Below are 24,746 nucleotides of genomic sequence, written 5' to 3'. Positions count from 1 at the left end.
ATCCCCTGGAGCAGGAAATGGCAACCAACTCCAGTATTCTTGCCTAGAAAATTCCATGGACAGAGGAGCCTAGTAGGCTACTGTCCATGGGGTTGCAAAGTTGATATGTTTGAGCACACACACACACAACAATCTTCCCTAATAAGAAAGATATTCACTTCTTCAAATGTGTGGGCAGAGGAACAAGATATCAAGCACTGTGTAAAACCACAGTATCACGAAAAGAAAGTGACAGTTCTCCAGAAACCAAACTTAAACTCATGGAAGATTGCAATCAGATAGAGAATTCAAAATAGCTGTCAATAAGCACAAGAAAACCCAGAAAGTCATTTCAATGAGCTCAGGAATAAAATAATGAACAGAAGGAATATTTTACTAAAAGGTTGGATCTCTAAAAGAGATACAAATAGAATTTCTAGAGCCAAAGAACTCAATAAATGATATAAATAATGTGATAAAAGCACTGGAAATAGAGCAGACCATAAAGAAGAAAGAATTAGCAAGCATGACTTCAGAAGTTTAGAAATGATCCAGATCATAAAGGATAACTAAGTTTTATTTTTTTTAATGCAGAATTTCTAAGAGGTCTATTTGATTCCATTAGGAAAGGCAATGTAAGGAGGATTCTGCAGAAAAACTAAAGCTGAGGGAGTTCATCACCTCTATACCTGCCTTACAGGAAATGTTGAGGGCTTCTTGAAGATGGCAGAGTAAGAGTACATGGCAGTAATGTCCTCCATGAACACATCAAAAATACATCTACTTGTGGAAAATTCTCACTGAAAACTAATTGGAAACTGGCAGAAGGACTTCTGTACAACCAAGGTTATAAGAAAGACATACATATAAAAGGGTAGGATGGGAATAAAAGTGATTGAGTTGGGAGCTGTGCCCCTGGGAGGGAACTTAGAGGAAAAAGGAGATTTCTTGGGTGGACACCTGCCCCAGGGAGTAAGTCACAGAGTGGTCAAGTCACAGAGTGGGCATCTCAGCCCTGGGGACCCATGTGGAGGAGGCAATGCCCACTAACTGCTTGGAGAACTATTGGTACAGATAGAAAGGCTGGAGAAGCTTAGATTCCTCTCATGAGGAGCACACAGGTGCTGGTTTGTCCCTGGGCAGGGCAGAGAGAGGTCTGCCCTAGGGGTTACCAGGTTTTCTGAGACCACCTCACTGTGCACCCCAGTCCAAGGTGACCAGTTCCCCCTCATTCCACACCACAGCATGGCACTAGATATAGGGCAACCACAAACCAGAAAGAGACATGACAATAGGCTGCATCTAAGTGGAGCCCCAGACACCTACATAGACAGAACACTGGATCTCTAGACACACAAGCCCTACTTCCTTTATCACTTCCCAACTTTGGGGCAAAGGTCCTGGTGCAGGAAGAAGGAAAAACACACATTCAGATAGAACAGTGCCAGCTCCAAATGACCAACAGACATATGAAAAGATACACAACATTACTAATTATTAGAAAACTATAAAACAAAACTACTAGCTATAACCTCATACCTATCAGAATGTCTATCATCAAAAAATCTACAGATAACAAATGGAGAGGATGTGGAGAAAAGGGAACCCTTGTATACTGTTAGTGGGAGCTCAAATTGGTGCAGCCACAGTATGCAGGTTCCTCAAAAACTAAAAATAGAACTATCAGATGACCCAGCAATTCCATTCCCGCGTATATATCTGGAAAAAATGAAAACACTAATTCAGAAAAAAGATACATGCACCCTAATGTTAATAGCAACACAATTTACAAAGTCATGGAAGACATGGAAGCAACCCAAGTGCCCACCAATAGATAACTGGATAAAGAAGATGTGAGATATATAATGGAATATTATTCAGTCATTAAAAAGAATAAAATTTTGCTATTTGCAGCAACATACATGGACCTAGAGAATATTATGCTTAGTGAAATAAGTCAGACAGAGAAAAACAAATACTATATGTTATCACTTATATGTGGAATCTAAAAATAACACGAATGAATGTGTATGCAAAACATAAACAGATTCACAGATATAGAAAACAGAGTGGAGGGGAGACAGGGAGGGACAGATTAGGGGCCTGAGAGTAACAGATACAAATTACAATGTATAAAATACACAAGCTGTAAGGATATACTGTATAGCACAGGGAATTATAGCCATTATCTATAATATCATAAAGGAGTATAATCGGCAAAAAATACTGAATCATTATGCTGTACACATGAAACTAATTTAATATTGTAAACTAACTAAACTCTAATTTAAAAAAGAAATGTTGAAAGGCTCTTCTACCAAAAACAAAAAGGCAGAAGTACACAAAACTTTGAGGAAGGTAATAGAATCAGAAAATTGCAACTGTACATCAGAATACGTTGCTAAACAATTATAGCAAAAAGGTTAATGGGGGAACGCAATAAAAAACTATAGTTACTTCAATTTGATAATGAACTCACAGCACAAAAAGATAATTTTGAAACAACAAGATAATTTGAGACAACAGAAACATAAAAGGGGAAGAGAGAAAGGAGAGAAACTGCTTAACTAAATGGAGAGAAAGTGAAAGTGAAACTCTCTCAGGCGTGTCCGACTCTTTGCAACCCTAGGGACTATACAGTCCATGGAATTCTTCAGGCCAGAATAGTGGAGTTAGGAGGTAGCCTATCCTTTTCTCCAGCAGATCTTCCTGACCCAGGGATCAAACCAGGGTCTCCTGCATTGCAGGAGGGTTCTTTACCAACTGAGCTATCAGGGAAACCCCCAAGTGAAGACAAGATGTTATTGGTAGTAAAACGACTGTTGAGATATAGTGTAACCAGAAAACAAAGATAAAATGGCAGTGCTAAATCCTCATTTATCAATAATTACCCTAAATATAGATTCCTTGGTAAAAGCTTAAAAAAATTTTTTTTAATTAAAAAAATTAAGTAAAAAAAAAAAAGAGTAGCTGGATGGATTAAAAATAAGACCCAACTCTATACCTCCTCCAGGAAACTTCTCTCGGCTCTAAGGTCAAAAATAGCCTCAAATTGAAGGGGATGTTAGATGATACTCCAAGCAAATGGCAGCCAAAAGAAAGTGGGTGTAATCATACTCATATCAGAGAAAATAGACTTTCAAGCCAAAAGATATAAAGCCAGAAGAGATAAAGGTGGACATCACATAATGACAAAGGGAACAATCCCTCAAGAAGACACAAATAATTGATATCTGTCTATGTATCTATATATCTAAATTTATCTATCTGTTTGTCTGCCTATATACATATAGATTTAACACAGGAGTAGCAAAACATATAAAGACCTACATGGAGAAGCTGACAGGAACATAATAATGGAAGGGGACTTTAATGCCTCACTTACATCAGTGGACAGATCATTCGGACAGAGTGTCAGTAAGAAAACATTGACTTTAAATGAAACATCAGACCAGATAAACTTAATAGATTTATATGAATATAGCATAGCCCATCCAGTGCAACAGAATACACATTTTTCTAAAGTGCACATGGAACATTCTCCAAGATAGATCACACGTTAGGTCACAAAGCAAGTCTCAATACAATCAAAGAGATTAAAACCATATTAAGCATCTTTTCTGACCACAATAAAATGAAACTAGAAATCAACTATAGGAAATCTGGAAAAATCACATATATGTGAAGACTAAACAACATGCAACGTAAAAACTATTGGCTCAATGAAGAAATCAAAGGAGAAAATTTAAAATACCTGAAGACAAATGCCATGAGTTTGGGTGTACTCCGGGAGTTGGTGATGGACAGGGAGGCCTGGCGTGCTGTGATTCATGGGGTCGCGGAGAGTCGGACACAACTGAGCGACTGAACTGAACTGAACTGACTGAACTGAAGACAAATGAAAAGAAAAAGATGATATACCAAAATCTATGGGATGCAGCAAAAGTGGTACTAAGAGTGAAGCATATAGGCCTACCTCAAGAAATAAGAGAAACCTCAAATAATCTAAACCTTATACCTAAAGGAGCTAGAAAAAAAGAATAAAAAGAAAAAAGAAAGACCACAGCAAGCCCAAAATCTATATAAGAAAGGAAATGATAATAAAATAATAATAAAAGTTAGAGCAGAGGTAAATGAAACAGAGACTTAAAAGACAATGGAAAAGATCAATGCAACTAAGAGCTGATTCTTTGAAAGGATAAACATGACAAACCTTTAGCTAGACTCACCAAAAAAATAGAAAGACGGCTCAGATAAACAAAATCAGAAACAAAATAGGATAAATTACAATGGATACAATAGAAATACAAAGGACTATAAGTCTACTATGAAATCTACTACTATACACCAACAAATTAGACAACCTAAAATAAATGAATAAATCCCTAGAATCCTACAATTTTCCAAGACTAAAGTATGAAGATATAGAAAATCTGAATTGACTGATTACTAGTAAGGAGATTGAAACATTAATCAAAAATTTCCCAAAATAAAAGTCCTCCAGCAGACAGCTTCACAGGTGGATTCTATCAAACATTCAGAGATTTAGTAGCTATCCTTCTCAAACTATGGGGCTTCCCAGGAGGCACTAGTGGTAAAGAACCTGTCTGCCAATGCAGGAGACTTAAGAGATGCAGGTTTGATTCATGGGTTGGGAAGATCCCCTGGAGGACTATTCCAATAGACTATTGCAGGACTCTGTGTTTCCATTGCAGGGGGCATGGGTTTGATCCCTGGTTGGGGAACTAAGATCCCACATGCCACACAACATGGCCAAAACCACACACACACACACACACACACACACACAAAGTTAACTCATGAAACTCAACAACAAACAATCCAATTAAAAGATGGGCAGAGGATCTGAATAAACATTTTTCCAAAGAAGATATATGATGTTCAACACCTGTATGAAAAGATGTTCATCAGCATGAATTATCAAGTAAATGCTAATCAAAACCACAATATCGCTTCACATCTATTAGAATGACTATTGTCAAAAAAACAAGGAATAACAAATGTTGGAGAGGATGTGAAGAAAAAGGAACCTTCATATACTGTTGGTGAGACTGTAAATTGGTGCAGTCACTGTGGAAAACAGTATTCAAATTCTTCAAAAAATTTAGACTACCATATGATCCAAATCCAACCAGTCCATTCTAAAGGAGATCAGTCCTGGGTGTTCATTGGAAGGACTGATGCTAAAGTTGAAACTCCAATACTTTGGCCACCTCATGTGAAGAGTTGACTCACTGGAAAAGACTCTGATGCTGGGAAGGATTGGGGGAGGGAGGAGAAGGGGACGACAGAGAATGAGATGGCTGGATGGCATCACCGACTCGATGGAGGTGAGTTTGAGTAAACTCCGGGAGTTGGTGATGGACAGGGAAGCCTGGCGTGCTGTGATTCATGGGGTCGCAAAGAGTCGGACACGACTGAGTGACTGAACTGAACTGATGATCCAAATATTCCACTTCTGGGTATTAACCAAAAGAACATAAAAACACTAATTTGAAAAGATACATGTACACCTATGTTCATTGCAACATATGGAAACAACACATGAACCCATCAACAGATGAATGAATATAGGACATAGGGAATGTTTTACACACACACACAAACCCACACACAATGGAATACTACTCAGCCATAACAAGCAATGAAACCTTGCCCTTTGCAACAACATGGATGGACCTTGAGTGTCCATAAGGCAGACAAGGTTGTGAAATAAGGCAGGCAAAAAAGACAAATACAATATGATTTCACTCATATGTAGAATATAAAACAAATAATAAAATAAAATAACAAAAACAAACTCAGAGAACAAAATAGTGGTTACACAGGGCAAGGGGTTTGGGGTAGGAGAAATGGGTAAAGGAGGTAAGATGAGCATGGAAACTAGTCTTTGGTTATAAATTATAATGTTGTCAATTTATAAGTCAAATTATAAGTAAATTTACAATTATAAATTTACTTCCCTGGTGGCTCAGTGAGTAAAACATCTGCCTGCAATGTGGGAGACCTGGTTCAATTCCTGGGTTGGGAAGATCCCCTGGAGAAGGAAATGGCTACCCAATCCAGTACCCTTGCTGGGAAAATCCCATGGATGCAGAAGCTTGGTAGGCTACAGTACATGGGGTTGCAGAGTCGGACATGACTGAGCAACTTCACTTTCTTTCTTTACAATTATAAATCAAATTAAAATGTGCACACAAAACATATGTTATAAACTAATGTTACTGGAATTTAAAAAAATCATGTAGTTCACTTTCTCAAACCTTGACATGCATACGAATCACTGGGTTCTTGTTAAAATGCAGATTCTGATCCAAGAGGCCTGGGAGAATCCTGAGATCCTGCATTTCTAACAAGCTCCCAAGTGGTGTGGATGCTGTTATTCCAGGGAACACCCTTTCAGTTCACTACAGTCTCTTAGTCGTGTCCAACTCTTTGCAACCCCATGGACTGCAGCATGCCAGGATTCTCTGTCCATCACCAACTCCCAGAGCTTGCTCAACTATGTCCATCCAGTCGGTGATGCCATCCAACCATCTCATCCTCTGTCATCCCCTTCTCCTGTCTTCAATCTTTCCCAGCATCAGGGTCTTTTGAAATGAGCCAATTCTTTGCATCAGGTGGCCAAAGTATTGGAGTTTCAGCTTCAGCAACAGTCCTTCCAGTGAATATTCAGGACTGATTTCCTTTAGGATTGACTAGTTAGATTTCCTTGCAGTACAAGGAACTCTCAAGAGTCTTCTCCAACACCAAAGTTTAGAACCATCAATTATTTGGCCCTCAGCTTTCTTTATAGTCCAACTCTCACGTCCAAACATGACTCCTGGAAAAAACCATGGCTTTGACTAGATAGACTTTTGTTGGCAAAGTTATAGCTCTGTTTTTTAATACGCTGTCTAGGTTGGTCATAGCTTTTCTTCCAAGTAGCAAGCATCTTTTGATTTCATGGCTGCAATCATTGTCCACAGTGATTTTGGAGCCCAAGAAAATAAAGTCTGTCACTGTTTCCATTGTTTCCCCATCTATTTGCCATGAAGTGATGGGACCAGATTCCACAATCTTAGCTTTTTGAATGTTGAGTTTTCAGCCAGCTTTTCACTCTCCTCTTTCACTTTCATCAAGAGACTCTTCAGTTTCTCTTGGTCATCTGCATATCTGAAGTTATTGATATTTCTCCTGGATATCTTCATTCCAGCTTCTGCTTAATCAAGCCCTGCATTTTACATGATGTACTCTGCATATAAGTTAAATAAGCAGAGTGACAATTTACAGCCTTAACATACTCCTTTTCCTTTTTGGAACCAGTCTGTTGTTCCTTGCCTGGTTCTAACTGCTGCTTCTTGACCTGCATACAGATTTCTCGGGAGGCAGGTCAGGTGGTCTGGTATTCCCATCTCTTTAAGAATTTTCCAGTTTGTGGTGATCCATACAGCAAATTTGGAAAACTCAGCAGTGGCCACAAGACTGGAAAAGGTCAATTTTCATTCCAAACCAAAGAAAGGCAATGCCAAAGCATGCTCAAACTATTGCACAATTGCACTCATCTCACATGCTAGTAAAGTGATGCTCAAAATTCTCCAAGCCAGGCTTCAGCAATACGTGAACCGTGAAATTACAGATGTTCAAGCTGGTTTTAGTAAAGGCAGAGGAACCAGAGATCAAATTGCCAACATCCGCTGGATCATCAAAAAAGCAAGAGAGTTCCAGAAAAACATCTATTTCTGCTTTATTGACTAAGCCAAAGCCTTTGACTGCATGGATCACAATAGACTGTGGAAAATTCTGAAAGAGATGGGAATACCAGACCACCTGACCTGCCTCTTGAAAAACCTGTATGCAGGTCAGTAAGCAAACGTTAGAACTGGACATGGAACAAAAGACTGGTTCCAAATAAGAAAAGGAGTACATCAAGTCTGTATATTGTCACCCTGCTTATTTAACTTATATGCAGAGTACATCATGACGAACGCTGGGCTGGAAGAAGCACAAGCTGGAATCAAGATTGCCAGGAGAAATATCAGTAACCTCAGACAGGCAGATGACATTACCCTTATGGCAGAAAGTGAAGAAGAACTAAACAGCCTCTTGATGAAAGTGAAAGAGGAGAGTGAAAAGTTTGGCTTAAAGCTCAACATTCAGAAAACGAAGATCATGGCATCTGGTCCATCACGTCATGGCAAATAGATGGGGAAACAGTGGAAAAAGTGGCTGACTATATTTTTCTGGACTCCAAAATCACTGCAGATGGTGATTGCAATCATGAAATTAAAAGACGCTTACTCCTTGGAAGGAAAGTTATGACCAACCTAGATAGCATATTAAAAAGCAGAGACATTACTTTGTCAACAAAGGTCCATCTAGTCAAGGCTATGATTTTTCCAGTGGTCATGTGTGGATGTGAGAGTTGGACTATAAAGAAATCAGATCACCGAAGAATTGATGCTTTTGAATTGTGGTGTTGGAGAAGACTCTTGAGAATCCCTTGTACTGCAAGGAGATCCAACCAGTCCATCCTAAATGAGATCAGTCCTGGGTGTTCATTGGAAGGACTGATGTTGAAGCTGAAACTCCAAAACTTTGGCCACCTGATGTGAAGAGCTGACTCATTGGAAAAGACCCTGATGCTGGGAAAGATTGAGGGCAGGAGGAGAAGGGGACGACAGAGGATGAGATGGTTGGATGGCATCACTGTCTCAATGCACATGGGTTTGGGTGGCCTTCAGGAGTTGGTGATGGACAGGGAGGCCCTGTGTGCTGCGGTCCACGGGGTCGCAAAGCGTCAGTCACGACTGAGCAACTGAACTGAACTGACTGACACAGTCAAAGGTTTTGGCATAGTCAATAAAGCAGAAGTAGATGTTTTTCGGGAACTCCCTTGCTTTTTCGATGATCCAACGGGTTTGGCAATTTGATCTCTGGTTCCTCTGCCTTTTCTAAATCCAGCTTGAACATCTGGAATTTCACAGTTCACATACTGTTGAAGCCTGGCTTGGAGAATTCTGAGCATTACTTTGCTAGTGTGTGAGATGAGTGCAACTGTGCAGCAGTTTGAACATTCTTTTGCATTGCCTTTCTTTGGGATTGGAATGAAAACTGACCTTTTCCAGTCCTGTGGCCACTGCTGAGCTTTCCAAATTTGCCGGCATATTGAGTGCAGCATTTTTACAGCATCATCTTTTAGGATTTAAAATAGCTCAGCTGGAATTCGATCACCTCCACTAGCTTTGTCGTAGTGATGTTTCCTAAGGCCCATTTGACTTCACATTTCAGGATGTCTGGCTCTAGGTGAGTGATCACACCATTGTGGTTACGTGGGTCATGAAGATCTTTTTTGTATAGTTCTTCTGTGTATTCTTGCCACCTCTTCTTAATATCTTCAGCTTCTGTTAAGTTCATTCTGACCTGTACTTATGTGCCCATCTTTGCATGAAATGTTCCTTTGGTATCTCTAATTTTCTTGAAGAGATCTCTAGTCTTTCCCATTCTATTCCTTCCCTCTGTTTCTTTGCACTGATCACCAAGGAAGGTTTTCTTATCTCTCCTTGCTAATCTTTGGAACTCTGCATTCAAATGGGTTTAACTTTCCTTTTCTTTTTGCCTTTAGCTTCTCTTCTTTTCTCAGCTATTTGTAAGGCCTCCTCAGACAACTATTTGGCCTTTTTGCATTTCTTTTTCTTGGGGATGGTCTTGATCACTGCCTCCTGTACAGTGTCACGTACCTCTGTCCATAGTTCTTCAGGCACTCTATCAGATCTAATCTGCTGAATCGATTTGTCACTTCCACTGTATAATTGTTAAGGAATTTGATTTAGGTCATATGTGAATGGTCTAGTGTTTTTCCCTTCTTTCTGAATTTAAGTCTGTATTTGGCAATAAAGAGTTCATGCTCTGAGCCACAGTCAGCTTCTGGTCTTGTTTTTGTTGACTGTATAGAAATTCTCCATCTTTGGCTGCAAAGAACATAATCTGATTTCGGTATCGACCATCTGGTGATGTCCACGTGTAGAGTCATCTTGTGTTTTTGGAAGAGGGTGTTTGCTGTGACCAGTGCATTGTCTTGGCAAAACTCTGTTAGCCTTTGCTCTGTTTCATTCTGTTCTCCAAGGCCAAACTTGTCTGTTACTCCAGGTATCTCTTGACTTCCTACTTTTGCATTCCAGTCCCCAATGATGAAATGGCATCTTTTTTCTTTGGTGTTAGTTCTAGAATTTCTTGCAGGTCTTCATAGAACCGTTCAGCTTCAGCTTCTTTGGCATTAGTGTTTGGGGAACAGACTTGGATTAATGTGATATTGAATGGTTTGCTTGGGAAACAGAGATCATTCTGCCATTTTTGAGATTGTACCCAAGTTCTGCCTTTCAGACTGTTTTGGTTACTCTGAGGGCTACTCCATTTCTTCTTAGGGATTCTTGCCCACAGTAGTAGATATAATGATCATCTGAATTAAATTCGCCCGTTCCAGTCCATTTTAGTTCAGTGATTCCTAAAAGCTGGATGTTCACTCTTGCCATCTCCTTTTTGACCACTTCCAATTTACCTCATTAAAAAATTTAACTCATTTAATCCTTAATAATCCTATAAAGAAGGTAGTGTTATTATAATCCCCATTCTACAGATGCAGAATCTGAGACTCTCAAAGTTGAAGTAGTCTTGTTCAAGACCAAGCTCTAAGAGTATCTGTCTCTAGGACACACTCTTGACCACTACACTGTACCTTACAGTTCAGTTTACAGCAGATGGGGATAGAAGCACAGAAAAGGTGAATGCCTCAATCCTTCTCTTTGGAAAGAAGGTTTAAAATTAACGTATGTTTTAAGAGGCACTTTGGCTACCTGGTGCGAAGAGCTGAGTCTCTGGAAAAGACCCTGATGCCGGATAAAATTGAGGGCAAGAGGAGAAGAGGGAGACAGAGGATGAGGAGGTTGGATGGCATCACTGACACAGTGGACATAAAGTTTGATCAGTTTCGGGGAGACAGTGGTGGACAGAAAACCTTCGTGTGCTGCAGTTCATGGGGTCGCAAAGAGTTGGACACGACTGAGCAACAGAACAACAAAAGAGGCACTGAACCTCAGTGCAGCTTAAGTCAGGCTGCAGCGTTCAGTCCATGCACTGCCCCTGCTACGTCAGTGATTCAGGCAAATTATTTACAGGGTGGACTAAGAATGCTGCCTTCCATATCAGCAAAGGATGTTATGGCCATCAAGCCATCAGCTATTACAGCTGCCTCCAGTGATGAGCCCCGAGGGAACTCAGGTTGAGAAAGAACAGAATATTAGCCCTAGACAGTGCTCAGTCGTGTCCGACTCTTTACGACCTCATGGACTGTAGCCCACCAGGATCTTCGGTCCATGGGATTTTCCAGGCATGAATACTGGAGTGGGTTGCCATTTCCTTCTCCAGGGCATCTTCCCGACCCAGGGATTGAACCCGGGTCTCCCGCACTGTAGGCAGACGCTTTCCTGTCTGAGCTACCAGGGAAGCCCCCCTAGATAGTTAAGGTGCATATCAAAGGAATGAGATCAGTGAGCCTAGACTCTTGCACCTTCCCATACACAGAAAACACTAAATTGGTTAACTTGTGATGTCTGGATTTCTTTAATTAACAGTAATCTTTTGATATTCCAACTACTTGGTTTTTGTTGCAAAAACCCCTGTATATCCTGGCTTCTCCCTTCACCCTTCAGAGCAGTCCCTCAGAGCTATCTGAGAAAACCCTCAGAAAGTCCTCCCAATAAAACATAATTCTCAACTTTTATGTTGTGTATTTTATAGTTAACAATAACATTTCTGTTTTTGGTAGAGATTAAATGTTAAAATATGCAAACACTTACACAGCACCTGACACTCAAAATACTCAATAAATGTTGGGTAATATCACTTTTCAATCAAAACCCTCTTCAAGTTAAATGTTATGAATGGTCTCCAGATAGAAAATAATTAATTATCCAGGATTTAACATCCTTTCATGTTAGATCAAAAGGGTCCTAGAGTTTGAGATTCCTTTAAAGGCAAAAGTATAGTAAAAGGAAGACAAATAGATATCCTGCCTAGAAAATTGACTAACTCACCCTGAGAAGCACTGAATATACATGGGTTATATCTATACTACCTTAATTAACATGATGAAGGAAATTCTAAATACTTTATTTTCTTCTCTTTTAGGGACAGTTCTAATTCCAGGAACCACTCAGATGACCCAAAAAGACATCCTCTACCGACTACAATCTTCAAAAGCAAAGTGCATTATTACCAATGACGTTTTAGCTCCAGCAGTTGATGCCATTGCATCTAAATGTGAAAATCTGCACTCCAAACTAATTGTGTCTCAGAGCCCCAGAGAGGGTTGGGAGAACCTAAAGGAGATGATGAAGTGAGTAACCATAATTGTTGTAGAACAGCTTTCCAAAAAGAAACACAACATTGATAAGATAGTCAACCCTGGATTAACCAGAAAAATTAAAATTGAAATAATAGACAAAGGGAATAACTGGTGATTATAGTGCAAAGCTCTGAAGCAAGGAACTGGTGGTGTTTTTTGTAGGTTGGGGTCTCAAGGAAGCACACCATAAGACAGACATTAGTTGTGTAAGTTTATTAAGAAGTTATCTTAGGACCAATACCTATGAAGGAAAGGGAACAATGTGGGATTGGGCAGCAGTTGAAATTTATCATCCACATACTTCAAAATAGCCATCAGTCAACCTACGAGGATCACTGGAGTTTGGGTAGCCCTTGAAAGCTGTGTCCAGCTAAAGCAAGAGGTCCAATGCTAATCAGTAACTGGGTACAAACTGTCTTTAGAAGGAGGTATGACGTTAAGCAAGGCAGCTATCTCTGGCCAAGGTAATATATAAAGAGGGATCTCAGCACCTGGAGGAAGCATGTCCTAAAATTCTGTCTAGGAGGTGCATCACAGCATCAACCATAGAGCTATTATCATTTCCATAGGAACTAATCAGAATCAGTCCTTCTGTGGAGGTTGTATTACTCCCTTCCTGACAGTGACATTTCTATCAGGTTATAGTAAGACGAATACTTAATAGATGCAATTAATAAAACTATTACACAGATATTCAAGCCCCGCTGTGGGGTGCTTCTAGGGGTCATTTGCTACTCTTTGTCAAGTATTGGTTATCTTAGCTTTAGGGTGGCAGCAAATTCCCTCTCTGGAATGAGCTTCCTACCTTTACTTAATGATTTTGGAGCAAGTTTGCAACTATGGACTTATTCTTTATCATTGTTTAGTTGTTAAGTTGTGTCTTGACTGTTTGTGATATCATGGACTATAGCTCACCGGGACTTGTTATGACTCTTCTAAAATAGCTAACATTTATTGTGTGTATACATGCTCAGCTGTTCAATTGTGTCCCACTCTTTGAGACCCCATGGACTGTAGACCACCATGCTCCTCTGTTCATGGAATTTTCCAAGGAAGAATACTGAAATTGCCATTTCCTATTCCAGAGGATCTTCCCAACCCAGGCATTGAATCCATGTCTCCTGTGTCTCCTGCATTGGCAGGTGGATTCACTATTGAGTTCTTACCAAAGGCCAAATTCTAATAAAAATAGTATTCAGTTCAGTTCAGTTCAGTCGCTCAGTCGTGTCCGACTCTCCGCGACCCCATGAATCATAGTACGCCAGGCCTCCCTGTCCATCACCAACTCCCCGAGTTCACTCAAACTCATGTCCACAGAGTCAGCGATGCCATCCAGTCATTTCATTCTCTGTCGTTCCCTTCTCCTCCCGCCCCCAACCTTTCCCAGCATCAGAGTCTTTTCCAGTGAGTCTAACAAACTTTTTGGCCAACCCAATATATCTGAAGTGCAGTTTCTAGCACATAATCATATCTATATATGGCACTGATTATGTGCCAAAAACTGCACTTCAGATATATTGGGTTGGCCAAAAAGTTTGTTAGTTTTTCAATAAGATATTATGGAAAACCTCAAACAAACTTTTTGGCCAACTCAATATTAACTCATTTAAATATCACAACAAACTATGGAGTGAAAGTGAAGTGAAGTTGCTCAGTTGTGTCCGACCCTTAGTGACCCCACGGACTGCAGCCTACCAGGCTACTCCATCCATGGGATTTTCCAGGCAAGAGTACTGGAGTGGCTTGCCATAGAAACTGTTAAATATACAGATGCTCATGCTCAGTCGCTTTGTTGTATCCACCTCTTTGTGACACTATGGATGGGATTTTCTGGGCAAGAATACTGGAGTGGGGTTGCCATTCCCTCCTTCAGGGGTTTTTCCTGACCCAGGGATCAAACCCACGTCGTCTGCATTGCAGGTGGATTCTCTGGTTAGACAGATAAATAAGGTCAAATGTTAGGATCTGGCAGAACTGGATTTCACACTCAGGCAGTCTAGCTTCTAAGCCCATACTATTACCTGCTAGGTTTACTGCTTCTGAGAGATTGGTACAATAAACCTGCCTAAGGTTTCATCATAATAATATCTGTGATAGAAGTGATAGGTACACAGTTATAGGTACTAGAATTATAACGAAAAAAATTATGGAATCATAGCCTAAACGTTCGGTTTAGCTTTGTTAGGATTTAAAATCAGAAATAGTTCTCATAGCTGAATATTTCTGATTCATTCATTTTCAGCTCAATATTTCCTAATAAAATTCTGTATGATTCTTAGACAAATGTGCAGAGTTTACTTCCTCTCAGCTGCCCTGATGTATGATATATATAAAAGCCCAATTATCCTTTGGAACCAAAATGTTTTCTTTCTTTAACTGAGACCCTTCCTTCCCTAAGTGGATACTTAGATCCTCTTCAGTCTTATTGTTTACTATATTCAGAACTATGTAGACGCTCTTATGGGAAAAAGAAAAACCATCCTTTTGAGGGGTCAGCAAATTTTTTACAAAAGGGATGGATAGTAAATATACAGAATTTGCAGGCCATGCAGTCTCTATCATACCTACTCATCATTGTCATAGTGCAGAAAGCAGTCATAGGCAATATGTGAAAGACTGGACACAGTTGTGTTGCAATAAAACTTTATTTGTTAAAACAAAAGGCAGGCCATATTTGGCCCATAGGCCTGTAGTTTAATGATCCCTGCCTTATACCATTACCCATGACTTCTATTAACATACTCATTTTTGTTTTTACATCACATTTTACCTCACATATACATGATTAGAAGATCATAGAATACTCATTCTGTAGAAGGTATAAAATTCTTGAGTTTTTTTTTTTTTTAACACTTCAACTCTTCTACATCACACGGTAAAAAGCTGTGAAGTCAACCTGCTATAATGGCAAAATTTAGCTTGTTTCCAGAAAGCACCTTAAAAGATGGAGAGAGATGGCTTTTACCTTGGAATTCAACCTAAGTCCCTGGGGCTTAATCAATGAGATGAAGAGGTCTGAGTAAATCCTTTTCTGTGGTAACAGTCTATGATACTGTGTTTAATGTATACAATCATTGTAATTTTTCCTTCATAGACATGCCAGCGACAACCACACCTGTGTGAAGACAAAACACAATGAGATGATGGCCATTTTCTTTACCAGTGGATCAAGTGGATATCCTAAAATGACTGGACACACCCACAGCAATTTTGGTTTAGGATTATCTATTAATGGAAGGTACTTTCACAGAACTTTAGTTTGAAGTGTCAATGCTACAAAAATGATGATTCCTTTATTTGTATTTTAATTTTGTTTCTATATAGTTGTCTCTCTATATACCTCATGTGTGTGTGTGTATATATATATATATATATATATTTATTTATATCTCAAATATATATATGTTGTTGTTGTTCAGTTGCTAAGTCGTGTCCAACTCTTTGCGACCCCACGAACTGCAGCACGCCATGCTTCCCTGTCCTTTACTATCTCCTGGAGTTTGTGCAGATTCATGTCCATTGAGTTGGTGATGCCATGTAACCATCTCATCCTCTGCTGCCTTCTTCTCCTTTTGCCTTCAATCTTTCCCAGCATCTGGGTCTTTTCCAGTGAGTCTGCTCTTCATATCAGGTGGTCAGAGTATTGGAGCTTCAGGTTTAGCATAAGTCCTTCCAATGAATATTCAGGGTTTATTTCATTTAGAATTGACTGGTTTCATCTCCCTGCTGTCCAAGAGTCTCTCAAGAGTCTTCTCCAGCACCACAGTTTGAAAGCATCAATTCTATGGCGCTCTGCCTTATGGTACAGCTCTCACATCCATACATGACTACTGGAAAAACAATAGCTTTGACAATATGGAATTTGTCAGCAAAGTAATGTCTTCTCTTTTACTGTGCTGTCTAGGTTTGAAATAGCTTTCCTTCCAAGGAGCAAGTGTGTTTTAATTTCATGGCTGCAGTTATCATCGGCAGTGATTTTGGAGCCCAAGAAAAGAAAATCTGTCACTGCTTCCACTTTTCTCCCTTCTATTTCTTCCATTCTAAGTGATGGGACTGGATGTCATGATCCTAATTTTTAAAATTTTGAGTTTTAAGCCCCTTTTTTCACTCTCCTCTTTCATCCTCATTAAGAGGTTCTTTAGTTCCTCTTCACTTTCTGCCATTAGTGTTGTTCCATTTACATACCTGAGGTTGATGATATTTCTCCAGACATTCTTGATTCCAGTTTGTGATTCATCCAGCCTGGCATTTCTGATGATGTATTCTGCATATAAGGCAAATAACCAGGGTAACAATATACAGCCTTGTTATGCTTCTTTCCCAATTTTGAACCAGTCAGCTGTTCCAAATAAAGTTCTAAATATTGTTTCTTGACCCACATACAGACTTCTCAAGAGATAGGTAAGGTGGTCTGGTATTCCCGTCTCTTTAAGAATTTTCCACAGTTTGTTGTATATATCAAGTCGACTCTTTGTACAGAATCAGTGGCTCAGACAGCAAAGAATTTGCCTGCAATGTGGGAGGCCTGGGCTCAATCCTTGGGTCGGGAAGATCCCCTGGAGAATGAAATGACAATCCACTCAAGTATTCTTGTCAGGAGAATCCCAGGATAGAAGAGCCTGGCAGGCTACAGTCCATGGAGTCGCAAAGAGTCAGATGTGACTAAGCACAGCACAGAAAATACAGTCAGCAAACACAAGAATGGAAGCTGACTGTGGCACAGATCATGAACTTCTTATTGCCAAATTTAGACTTAAATTGAAGAAAGTAGGGAAAACCACTAGACCATTCACATATGACCTAAATCAAATCCCTTATGATTATACAGTGGAATTGGCAAGTAGATTCAAGGGATTAGATCTGAAAGACAGACTGCCTGAAGAACTACGGACAGAGGTTCATGACATTGTACAGGAGGCAGTGATCAAGACCATCCCTCCAAAAAAAATGCAAAAAGACAAAATGGTTGTCTGAGGAGGCCTTACAAATAGCTGAGAAAAGAAGAGAAGCTAAAGGCAAAAAGAAAAGGTAAGATATACCCACCTGGACGCAGAGTTCCAAGGAATAGCAAGGAGATAAGAAAGCCTTCCTCAGTGATCAGTGCAAAGAAATAGAAGAAAACAACAGAATGGGAAAGACTAGAGATCTCGTCAAGAAAATTAGAGACACCAAAGGAACATTTCATGCAAAGATGGGTACAAAAGTACAGAAGCAGTATGGACCTAAGAGAAGCAGAAGATATTAAGAAGAGGTGGCAAGAATACACAGAAGAACTATACAAAAAAGATCTTCATGACCCAGATGACCACAATGGTGTGATCACTTACCTAGAGCCAGATATCCTGAAATGTGAAGTTAAATGGGCCTTAGGAAGCATCACTACGAACAAAGCTAGTGGAGGTGATGGAATTCCAGTTGAGCTATTTCAAATCCTAAAAGATGATGCTGTGAAAGTGATGCACTCATTATGCCAGCAAATTTGGAAAGCTCAGCAGTGGCCACAGGACTGGAAAAGGCCAGTTTTCATTCCAATCCCAAAGAAAGGCAATGCCAAAGAATGCTCAAACTACCACACAATTGCACTCATCTCACACACCAGCAGAGTAATGCTCAAAATTCTCCAAGCCTGGCTTCAACAATATGTGGATCAAGAACTTCCAGATGTTCAAGCTGGATTTAGAAAAGTCAGAGGAACCAGATATCAAATTGCTAACATCCACTGGAACATCGAAAAAGCAAGAGAATTCCAGAAAAACATCTACTTCTGCTTTATTGACTATGCCAAAGCCTTTGACTGTGTGGATCACCACAAACTGTGGAAAATTCTTAAAGAGATCAGAATATCAGACCATCTTACCTGCCTCCTGAGAAATCTGTATGCAGGTCAAGAAGCAGCAGTTAGAACCGGACATGGAACAACAGACTGGTTCCAAATTGGGAAAGGAGTACGTCAAGGGTGTATATTGTCACCCTGCTTATTTAACTTATAAGCAGAGTACATCATGTGAAATGCGGGGCTGGATGCAGCACAAACTGGGATCAAGATTGTTGGGAGAAATATCAATAACTTTAGATAATGCAGATGACACCACCTTATGGCAGAAAGCAAAGAACTAAAGAGCCTCTTGATGAAAGTGAAAGAGGAAAGTGAAAAAGCTGGCTTAAAACTCAACATTCAAAAAACTAAGATCATGACATCTGGTCCCATCACTTCATGGCAAGGCGATGGGGAAATAATGGAAACAGTAACAGACTTTATTTTCTTAGGCTCCAAAATCACTGCAGATGGTGACTGCAGCCATGAAATCAAAAGATGCTTGCTCCTTGGGAAATAATCTATGACCAACCTAGATAGCATATTTAAAAGCAGAGACATTACTTTTCAACAAAGGTCTGTCTAGTCAAGGTTATGGTTTTGCCAGTAGTCATGTATGGATGTGAGAGTTGGACTATAAAGAAAGCTGAGTGCCAAAAAATTGATTCTTTTGAAATGTGGAGTTGGAAAAGACCCCTGAGAGTCCCTTGGACTGCAAGGAGATCAAACCAGTCAATCCTGAAAACAGTCCTGAATATCATTGGAAGGACTGACATTGAAGCTCCTATACTTTGGCCACCTGATTTGAAGAACTGACTCACTGGAAAAGACCCCGATGTTGGGAAAGATTGAAAGCAGGAGAAGGGGACAACAGAGGAATCGATGGTTTCATGAAATCACTGACCTGATGGACATGAATTTGAGCAAGCTCCTGGAGCTGGTGATGGACAGAGAAGCCTGGCATGCTACAGGCCATGGGGTCGGAAAGTGTCAGACGTGACTGGGTGACTAAACTGAAACGATTCTTTGTTTACCTAGGTTCTGGCTGGATTTGACCCCTTTGGATGTCATGTGGAATACCTCTGACACAGGCTGGGCAAAATCTGCATGGAGTAGTGTTTATTCTCCATGGATCCAGGGAGCATGTGTATTTGTACATTATTCGCCACAGTTTGAGCCAACTTCCATCTTGCAAGTAAGGCAGAGCACAAGAGGTCAATATTTTGAGGTGAATTAGTACTATTACTGATAGGACTAGTGAATAAAGTAACTTGTAGAAATCTGAGTAGATAACATTATTTAAGGTATTCCACAATGGAAAATCAATAAGCCTGAAAAGATATACAGAGGAAAGATGTAAGAGTGTTTGTGTGTGTGTGAAAGTTGCTCAGTCATTTCCGACTCTTTGCGAGTCCATGAACTGTATTATACAGTCCATGGAATTCTCCAGGCCAGAATACTGGAGTGGGTAGCTTTTCCCTTCGCCAGGGGACCTTCCCAACCCAGGGATCGAACCCAGGTCTCCTGCATTGCAGGCAGATTCTTTACTAGCTGAGCCACAAGGGAAGCCCATGAGAGTGTTTACATTAGAATAAATAATGGTCTAAGTTTTACTATGTCTACCATAGGTATTTAAGCACTTATTAAAAATTGTGTAAGACCACTTCTTCTAAATTGCAGACGCTTTCCAAGTTTCCCATCACAGTCTTCTGTTCAGCACCAACTGCATATAGAATGCTTGTACAGAATGATAAGGCCAGGTAAGCAAAGTTGGTAAATGGGCAGAGAGGAAAGGAAGAGGAAGATACAAAATAAAAGATCTCCCTGCCTAAAAACACATCTCCAGATCAGGAGGTATGGTATTTAGCAATCTTTTATCTTCCTCGTCCTTCTTGCTTATATTCTGTACATGATAACTACTATAGCCAGTGTGGGTTCCTTCAAGCAGAGAGAGAGGAAAGACGGTTCAAGCCACATGTATAGCTCTGAGCCCAGTGTTTATCCTTTGTCTGTTACATGAGCTGAGAAAACATATGTCACACCTATTCAAAACCCTATCCCAGCAAACAGGAAAGAAAATGAATGTCTTTTACTTTATTACTGATTCCATTTGAAAGTATTACTTGGTCACTACTTTTAAATTGATTTTATTTAATTTTTAAATAGGAAACAATTCACATGACATAAAATTCACTAGGTATATAAGAATATACAGTGAAAAGTCTTCCTCCACACCTAGTCTTCAGTCTTAGTTCTCCCTGAGATTTATGCATGCACAAGCCAATATGCATATGTTCTCTCTCCACTCTTTTAAAATGAGACATGATATGTACACAGTTCTGCCCCTTCTTTTCTTCGCCTACAATATATCCTGAAACTGTGCTGTCCAATTTGGCAACCACTAGCCACATATAGTCATTTATATTTTAATTAAATTAAGTTCCAAACTATAATTAATAATACTGTATTACATATTCAAAGTTGCTAAGACAGTAGATCTTAAAACTTCTCATCACAGGAAAAAATAGTCTTGTAACTATGTAGGGTAACAGATGTTAACTACACTTGTTGTGCAATCGTTTCACCATATGTACAAATATCAAATCATGACATTGTAAACCAAAAAGTAATATAACATTATAAGTCAATTATATTTCAATGAAAAAAAATTCAGTGCCTTGGTTACCGGAGAAGGCAATGGCAAGCCACTCCAGTACTCTTGCCTAGAAAATCCCATGGATGGAGGAGCTTGGTAGGCTGCAGTCCGTGGGGTCGCTAAGGGTTGGACACGACTGAGCGACTTCACTTTCACTTTTCACTTTCACACATTGGAGAAGGAAATGGCAACCCACTCCAGTGTTCTTGCCTGGAGAATCCCAGGGACGGGGGAGCCTGGTGGGCTTCCGTCTATGGAGTCACACAGAGTCGGACACGACTGACGTGACTTAGCAGCAGCAGCAGCAGCAGCCTTGGTTACACTAGTCATGTTTCAAGTGCTCAATAGTCACACAGGACTAGAGGATACTATAGTGGACAGCTCAGTATAGAAATTTCTGTCATAAAAAAATTCTATTGGATAGTACAACCCAGGAGCATCTTCATTCCTTCTATTTTTTTTAAACAACTATATAGTGTTCTATTGTTTAAATGCTCCACAGTCAATTTAACCAATTAGGAAGCTTTTTATAACAGATTTAATGTAATATTATGTGGTATCTTTCCTAGGGATGGCATGGTTTTTCTTTGCAACAAATCACACCACCCCCAATCCTCCTCCCGCCCACCGCCCTCCACCAATAAAATGGAGAAAAAGAAAAAACAAAACTTGGTGTTTGGGAGTCATTTCATGATAAAATGGTTTGTTTGTTTTGTACCAGAGAGGAAAGTTAGGGGAAAAACTAAAACATTTTATACTGAAATTTTACTAGAAATAATCCTAATTTCCATTTTTATCCATTTTCCTCCTAAATTTAACTCCTTATCTGTCTTCTGAGAAGCTATAAGTTCAAAAGCTTAAAGCACTGTGTAACTGCTGGGGAACCAATCAACCCTGAAGTGATGGAACAATGGAGAAACAGGACAGGTCTGGATATCTACGAAGGATATGGACAGACTGAAACGGTATACAGACTTCACTGAAAAGACACGGGTGAACTCAATTCAGCCAGATAAATAAAAACCAAAGTGCTACCATGTGTAAAATAGCTAGTGGGAAGCTGCTGCTATATACCACAGGGAGTTCAGCCTGGTGCTCTGTGATGACCTAGAGGGGTGGAATGGGGGTGTGTGTTGAGGGAGGTTCAAGAGGGAGGGGATGTATACATATATAAAATTATGACTGATTTGCATTGTTGTATGGAAAAAAACCAATACAACACTGTAAGGAAATTATCCTTCAATTAAAAAAAGACAAATTGTTTATTGTAGCTTTGTGATTTAGGGATAGGGAGGGAATGGAGTGGTTAGAAGAAACAGTTTCTTAAAAAAAACAAGGGAAGAAGGTTACAAAAGAGCTCTGAAAGAGATGCAATTGTTTAGACAGTCATTCACTGAGGAAAGCCACTATATAACTGACTAGAACTAGGGCATAAAAGTTTATAATTCAAAAATACTAGATCTATAAAAAGATTTCTCTTTGTATAATAAGGAAATATTTTAGGGCTTTGCTGCAAAAATAGAAAATGCTGAGCTCCTTATTTCTTGAAATATTAAGTTTGCTGGAAAATTTGTCAAGAACACTCTAAAAAGGTTTATCTAAAGAGCTCACAGAAATAAGAAGAAATTCTAGAGGAAATGAAATAACAAAAATTGTTATGTAGGAAAGAGAGGGATAAGATAGAACATATAAGGGAAAGACTGAAATAAATTTTTCATTGTCTTTACTGCTTCAATTTATGAACCATGAGGAAGCAGTACCTGGTCAAAAATTAAAATACAAAAAAAAAAATAAAAACAAAAATCGATGAATTTATTAAATAGAAATAGCGTAATAAGTATCATGTGAATATGAGTAGAAATGTTTTCATAAATATGGATGTTTTAGTAGTTACAAATTAACTTAATATTTTAACTGTGTTAGTGTCTATCTATAATTCTTGAGAGCAGAAAATATGTTTTAATGTGAGCCTGGTTCAGAGTAAGCTCTGAATGAATATTTATTGAATGAATGCATGGTGGATAAATGAATAAATATAAGTTATTTGTAATGTTACTTTACTCTTTTTTATTCTTAACTAGGTACTGATCTGTGGAAATTTTAAGGGAATGAAAATTAAGCCTGGCTCAATGGGAAAACCTTCTCCTGCTTTTGATGTTAAGGTTTGTATATCCCTTTCCAGGAGAATATTTAACAACCCAATCTGTTTACCCCTACCTCACTTCTGCTCCCTTACATTATTAGTTTTGGTGATGATTATGCTACTTCCATGATATCTTAACTTCCATATAAAGATGGAAAAGGTTTAGAAACATTAGCTTGTCTCTTTTTTCTCCAAAGCAGTTATTTGTGCCAAATAGCTTTATGCATTTTATAAATATTTATTTCCAGAAGGAACCTATGACAGATATAGCAATATCAGAACCATTTTACAGATGAGGCTGAGAGAGGTTAAAGGACTCACCCAAGGTTACATAGTAGCTGCTAGTTCTAGAATACAATCCTAAGCAATCTGGTATGAACATCCATACTCTTCACTGCAACACTACATTGCCCCTTCTGGTTCAGCTCAGCTCAGTCGCTCAGTCGTGTCCGACTCTCCGCGACCCCATGAATTACAGCACGCCAGGCCTCCCTGTCCATCACCAACTCCCGGAGTACACTCAAACTCATGTCCACAGAGTCGGTGATGCCATCCAGCCATCTCATTCTCCTTCGTCCCCTTCTCCTCCCGCCCCCAACCTTTCCCAGCATCAGAGTCTTTTCCAGTGAGTCAACTCGTCGCATGAGGTGGCCAAAGTATTGCAGTTTCAGCTTTAGCATCAGTCCCTCCAGTGAACACCCAGGATTGATCTCCTTTAGAATGGACTGGTTGGATCTCCTTGCAGTATAAGGGACTCTCAAGAGTCTTCTCCAACACCACAGTTCAAAAGCATCGATTCTTCGGCGATCAGCTTTCTTCACAGTCCAACTCTCACATCCATACATGACCACGGGAAAAACCATTGCCTTGACTAGACGGACCTTGGTTGGCAAAGTAATGTCTCTGCTTTTTAATATACTATCAAGGTTGGTCATAACTTTCCTTCCAAGGAGCAAGCGTCTTTTAATTTCATGGCTGCAATCAGCATCTGCAGTGATTTTGGAGCCCAAAAAAATAAAGTTTGACACTGTTTCCACTGTTTTTCCATCTATTTCCCATGAAGTGATGGGACCAGATGCCATGATCTTTGTTTTCTGAATGTTGAGCTTCAAGCCAACCTTTTCACTCTCCTCTTTCACTTTTATCAAGAGGCTTTTGAGTTCCTCTTCACTTTCTGCCATAAGGGTAGTGTCATCTGCATATCTGAGGTTATTGATATTTCTCCTGGCAATCTTGATTCCAGCTTGTGCTTCTTCCAGCCCAGCGTTCCTCATGATGTACTCTGCATATAAGTTAAATAAGCAAGGTGACAATATACAACCTTGACGTACACCTTTTCCTATTTGGAACCAGTCTGTTGTTCCATGTCCAGTTCTAACTGTTGCTTCCTGACCTGCATACAGGTTTCTCAAGAGGCAGGTCAGGTGGTCTGGGATTCCCATCTCTTTCAGAATGTTCCACAGTTTATTGTGATCCACACAGTCAAAGGCTTTGGCATAGTCAATGAAGCAGAAATAGATGTTTTTCTGAAACTCTCTTGCTTTCTCCATGATCCAGTGGATGTTGGCAATTTGATCTCTGGTGCCTCTGCCTTTTCTAAAACCTGCTTGAACATCTGGGAGTTCACGGTTTACATACTGCTGAAGCCTGGCTTGGAGAATTTTGAGCATGACTTTACTAGCATGTGAGATGAGTGCAATTGTGTGGTAGTTTGAGCATTCTTTGGCATTGCCTTTCTTTGGGATTGGAA

General features: G+C 39.6%; 1 protein-coding gene across 1 annotated transcript in view; it reads left to right on the top strand.

Annotated features, from left to right (window-relative positions):
- Positions 1-24,746, top strand: part of ACSM3 (acyl-CoA synthetase medium chain family member 3) — a 54,489-nt gene that overhangs the window by 15,213 nt on the left and 14,530 nt on the right. Inside the window, exons 4-9 of the mRNA XM_088832936.1 lie at positions 12,166-12,373; positions 15,477-15,620; positions 19,236-19,392; positions 19,878-19,957; positions 21,695-21,818; positions 22,935-23,015. Of these exons, the coding sequence (XP_088689062.1) occupies positions 12,166-12,373; positions 15,477-15,620; positions 19,236-19,392; positions 19,878-19,957; positions 21,695-21,818; positions 22,935-23,015 (794 nt within the window). The remainder of the gene's footprint in view (positions 1-12,165; positions 12,374-15,476; positions 15,621-19,235; positions 19,393-19,877; positions 19,958-21,694; positions 21,819-22,934; positions 23,016-24,746) is intronic.

This window comes from Moschus berezovskii, chromosome 27 (assembly GCF_049115385.1).
Source record: "Moschus berezovskii isolate FMDL1 chromosome 27, NW_MosBer_1.0, whole genome shotgun sequence".
Lineage (NCBI taxonomy): Eukaryota > Metazoa > Chordata > Mammalia > Artiodactyla > Moschidae > Moschus > Moschus berezovskii.
The sequence above is the reverse complement of the archived record's forward strand: the minus strand, read 5'-3'. Positions and strand labels throughout refer to the sequence as shown.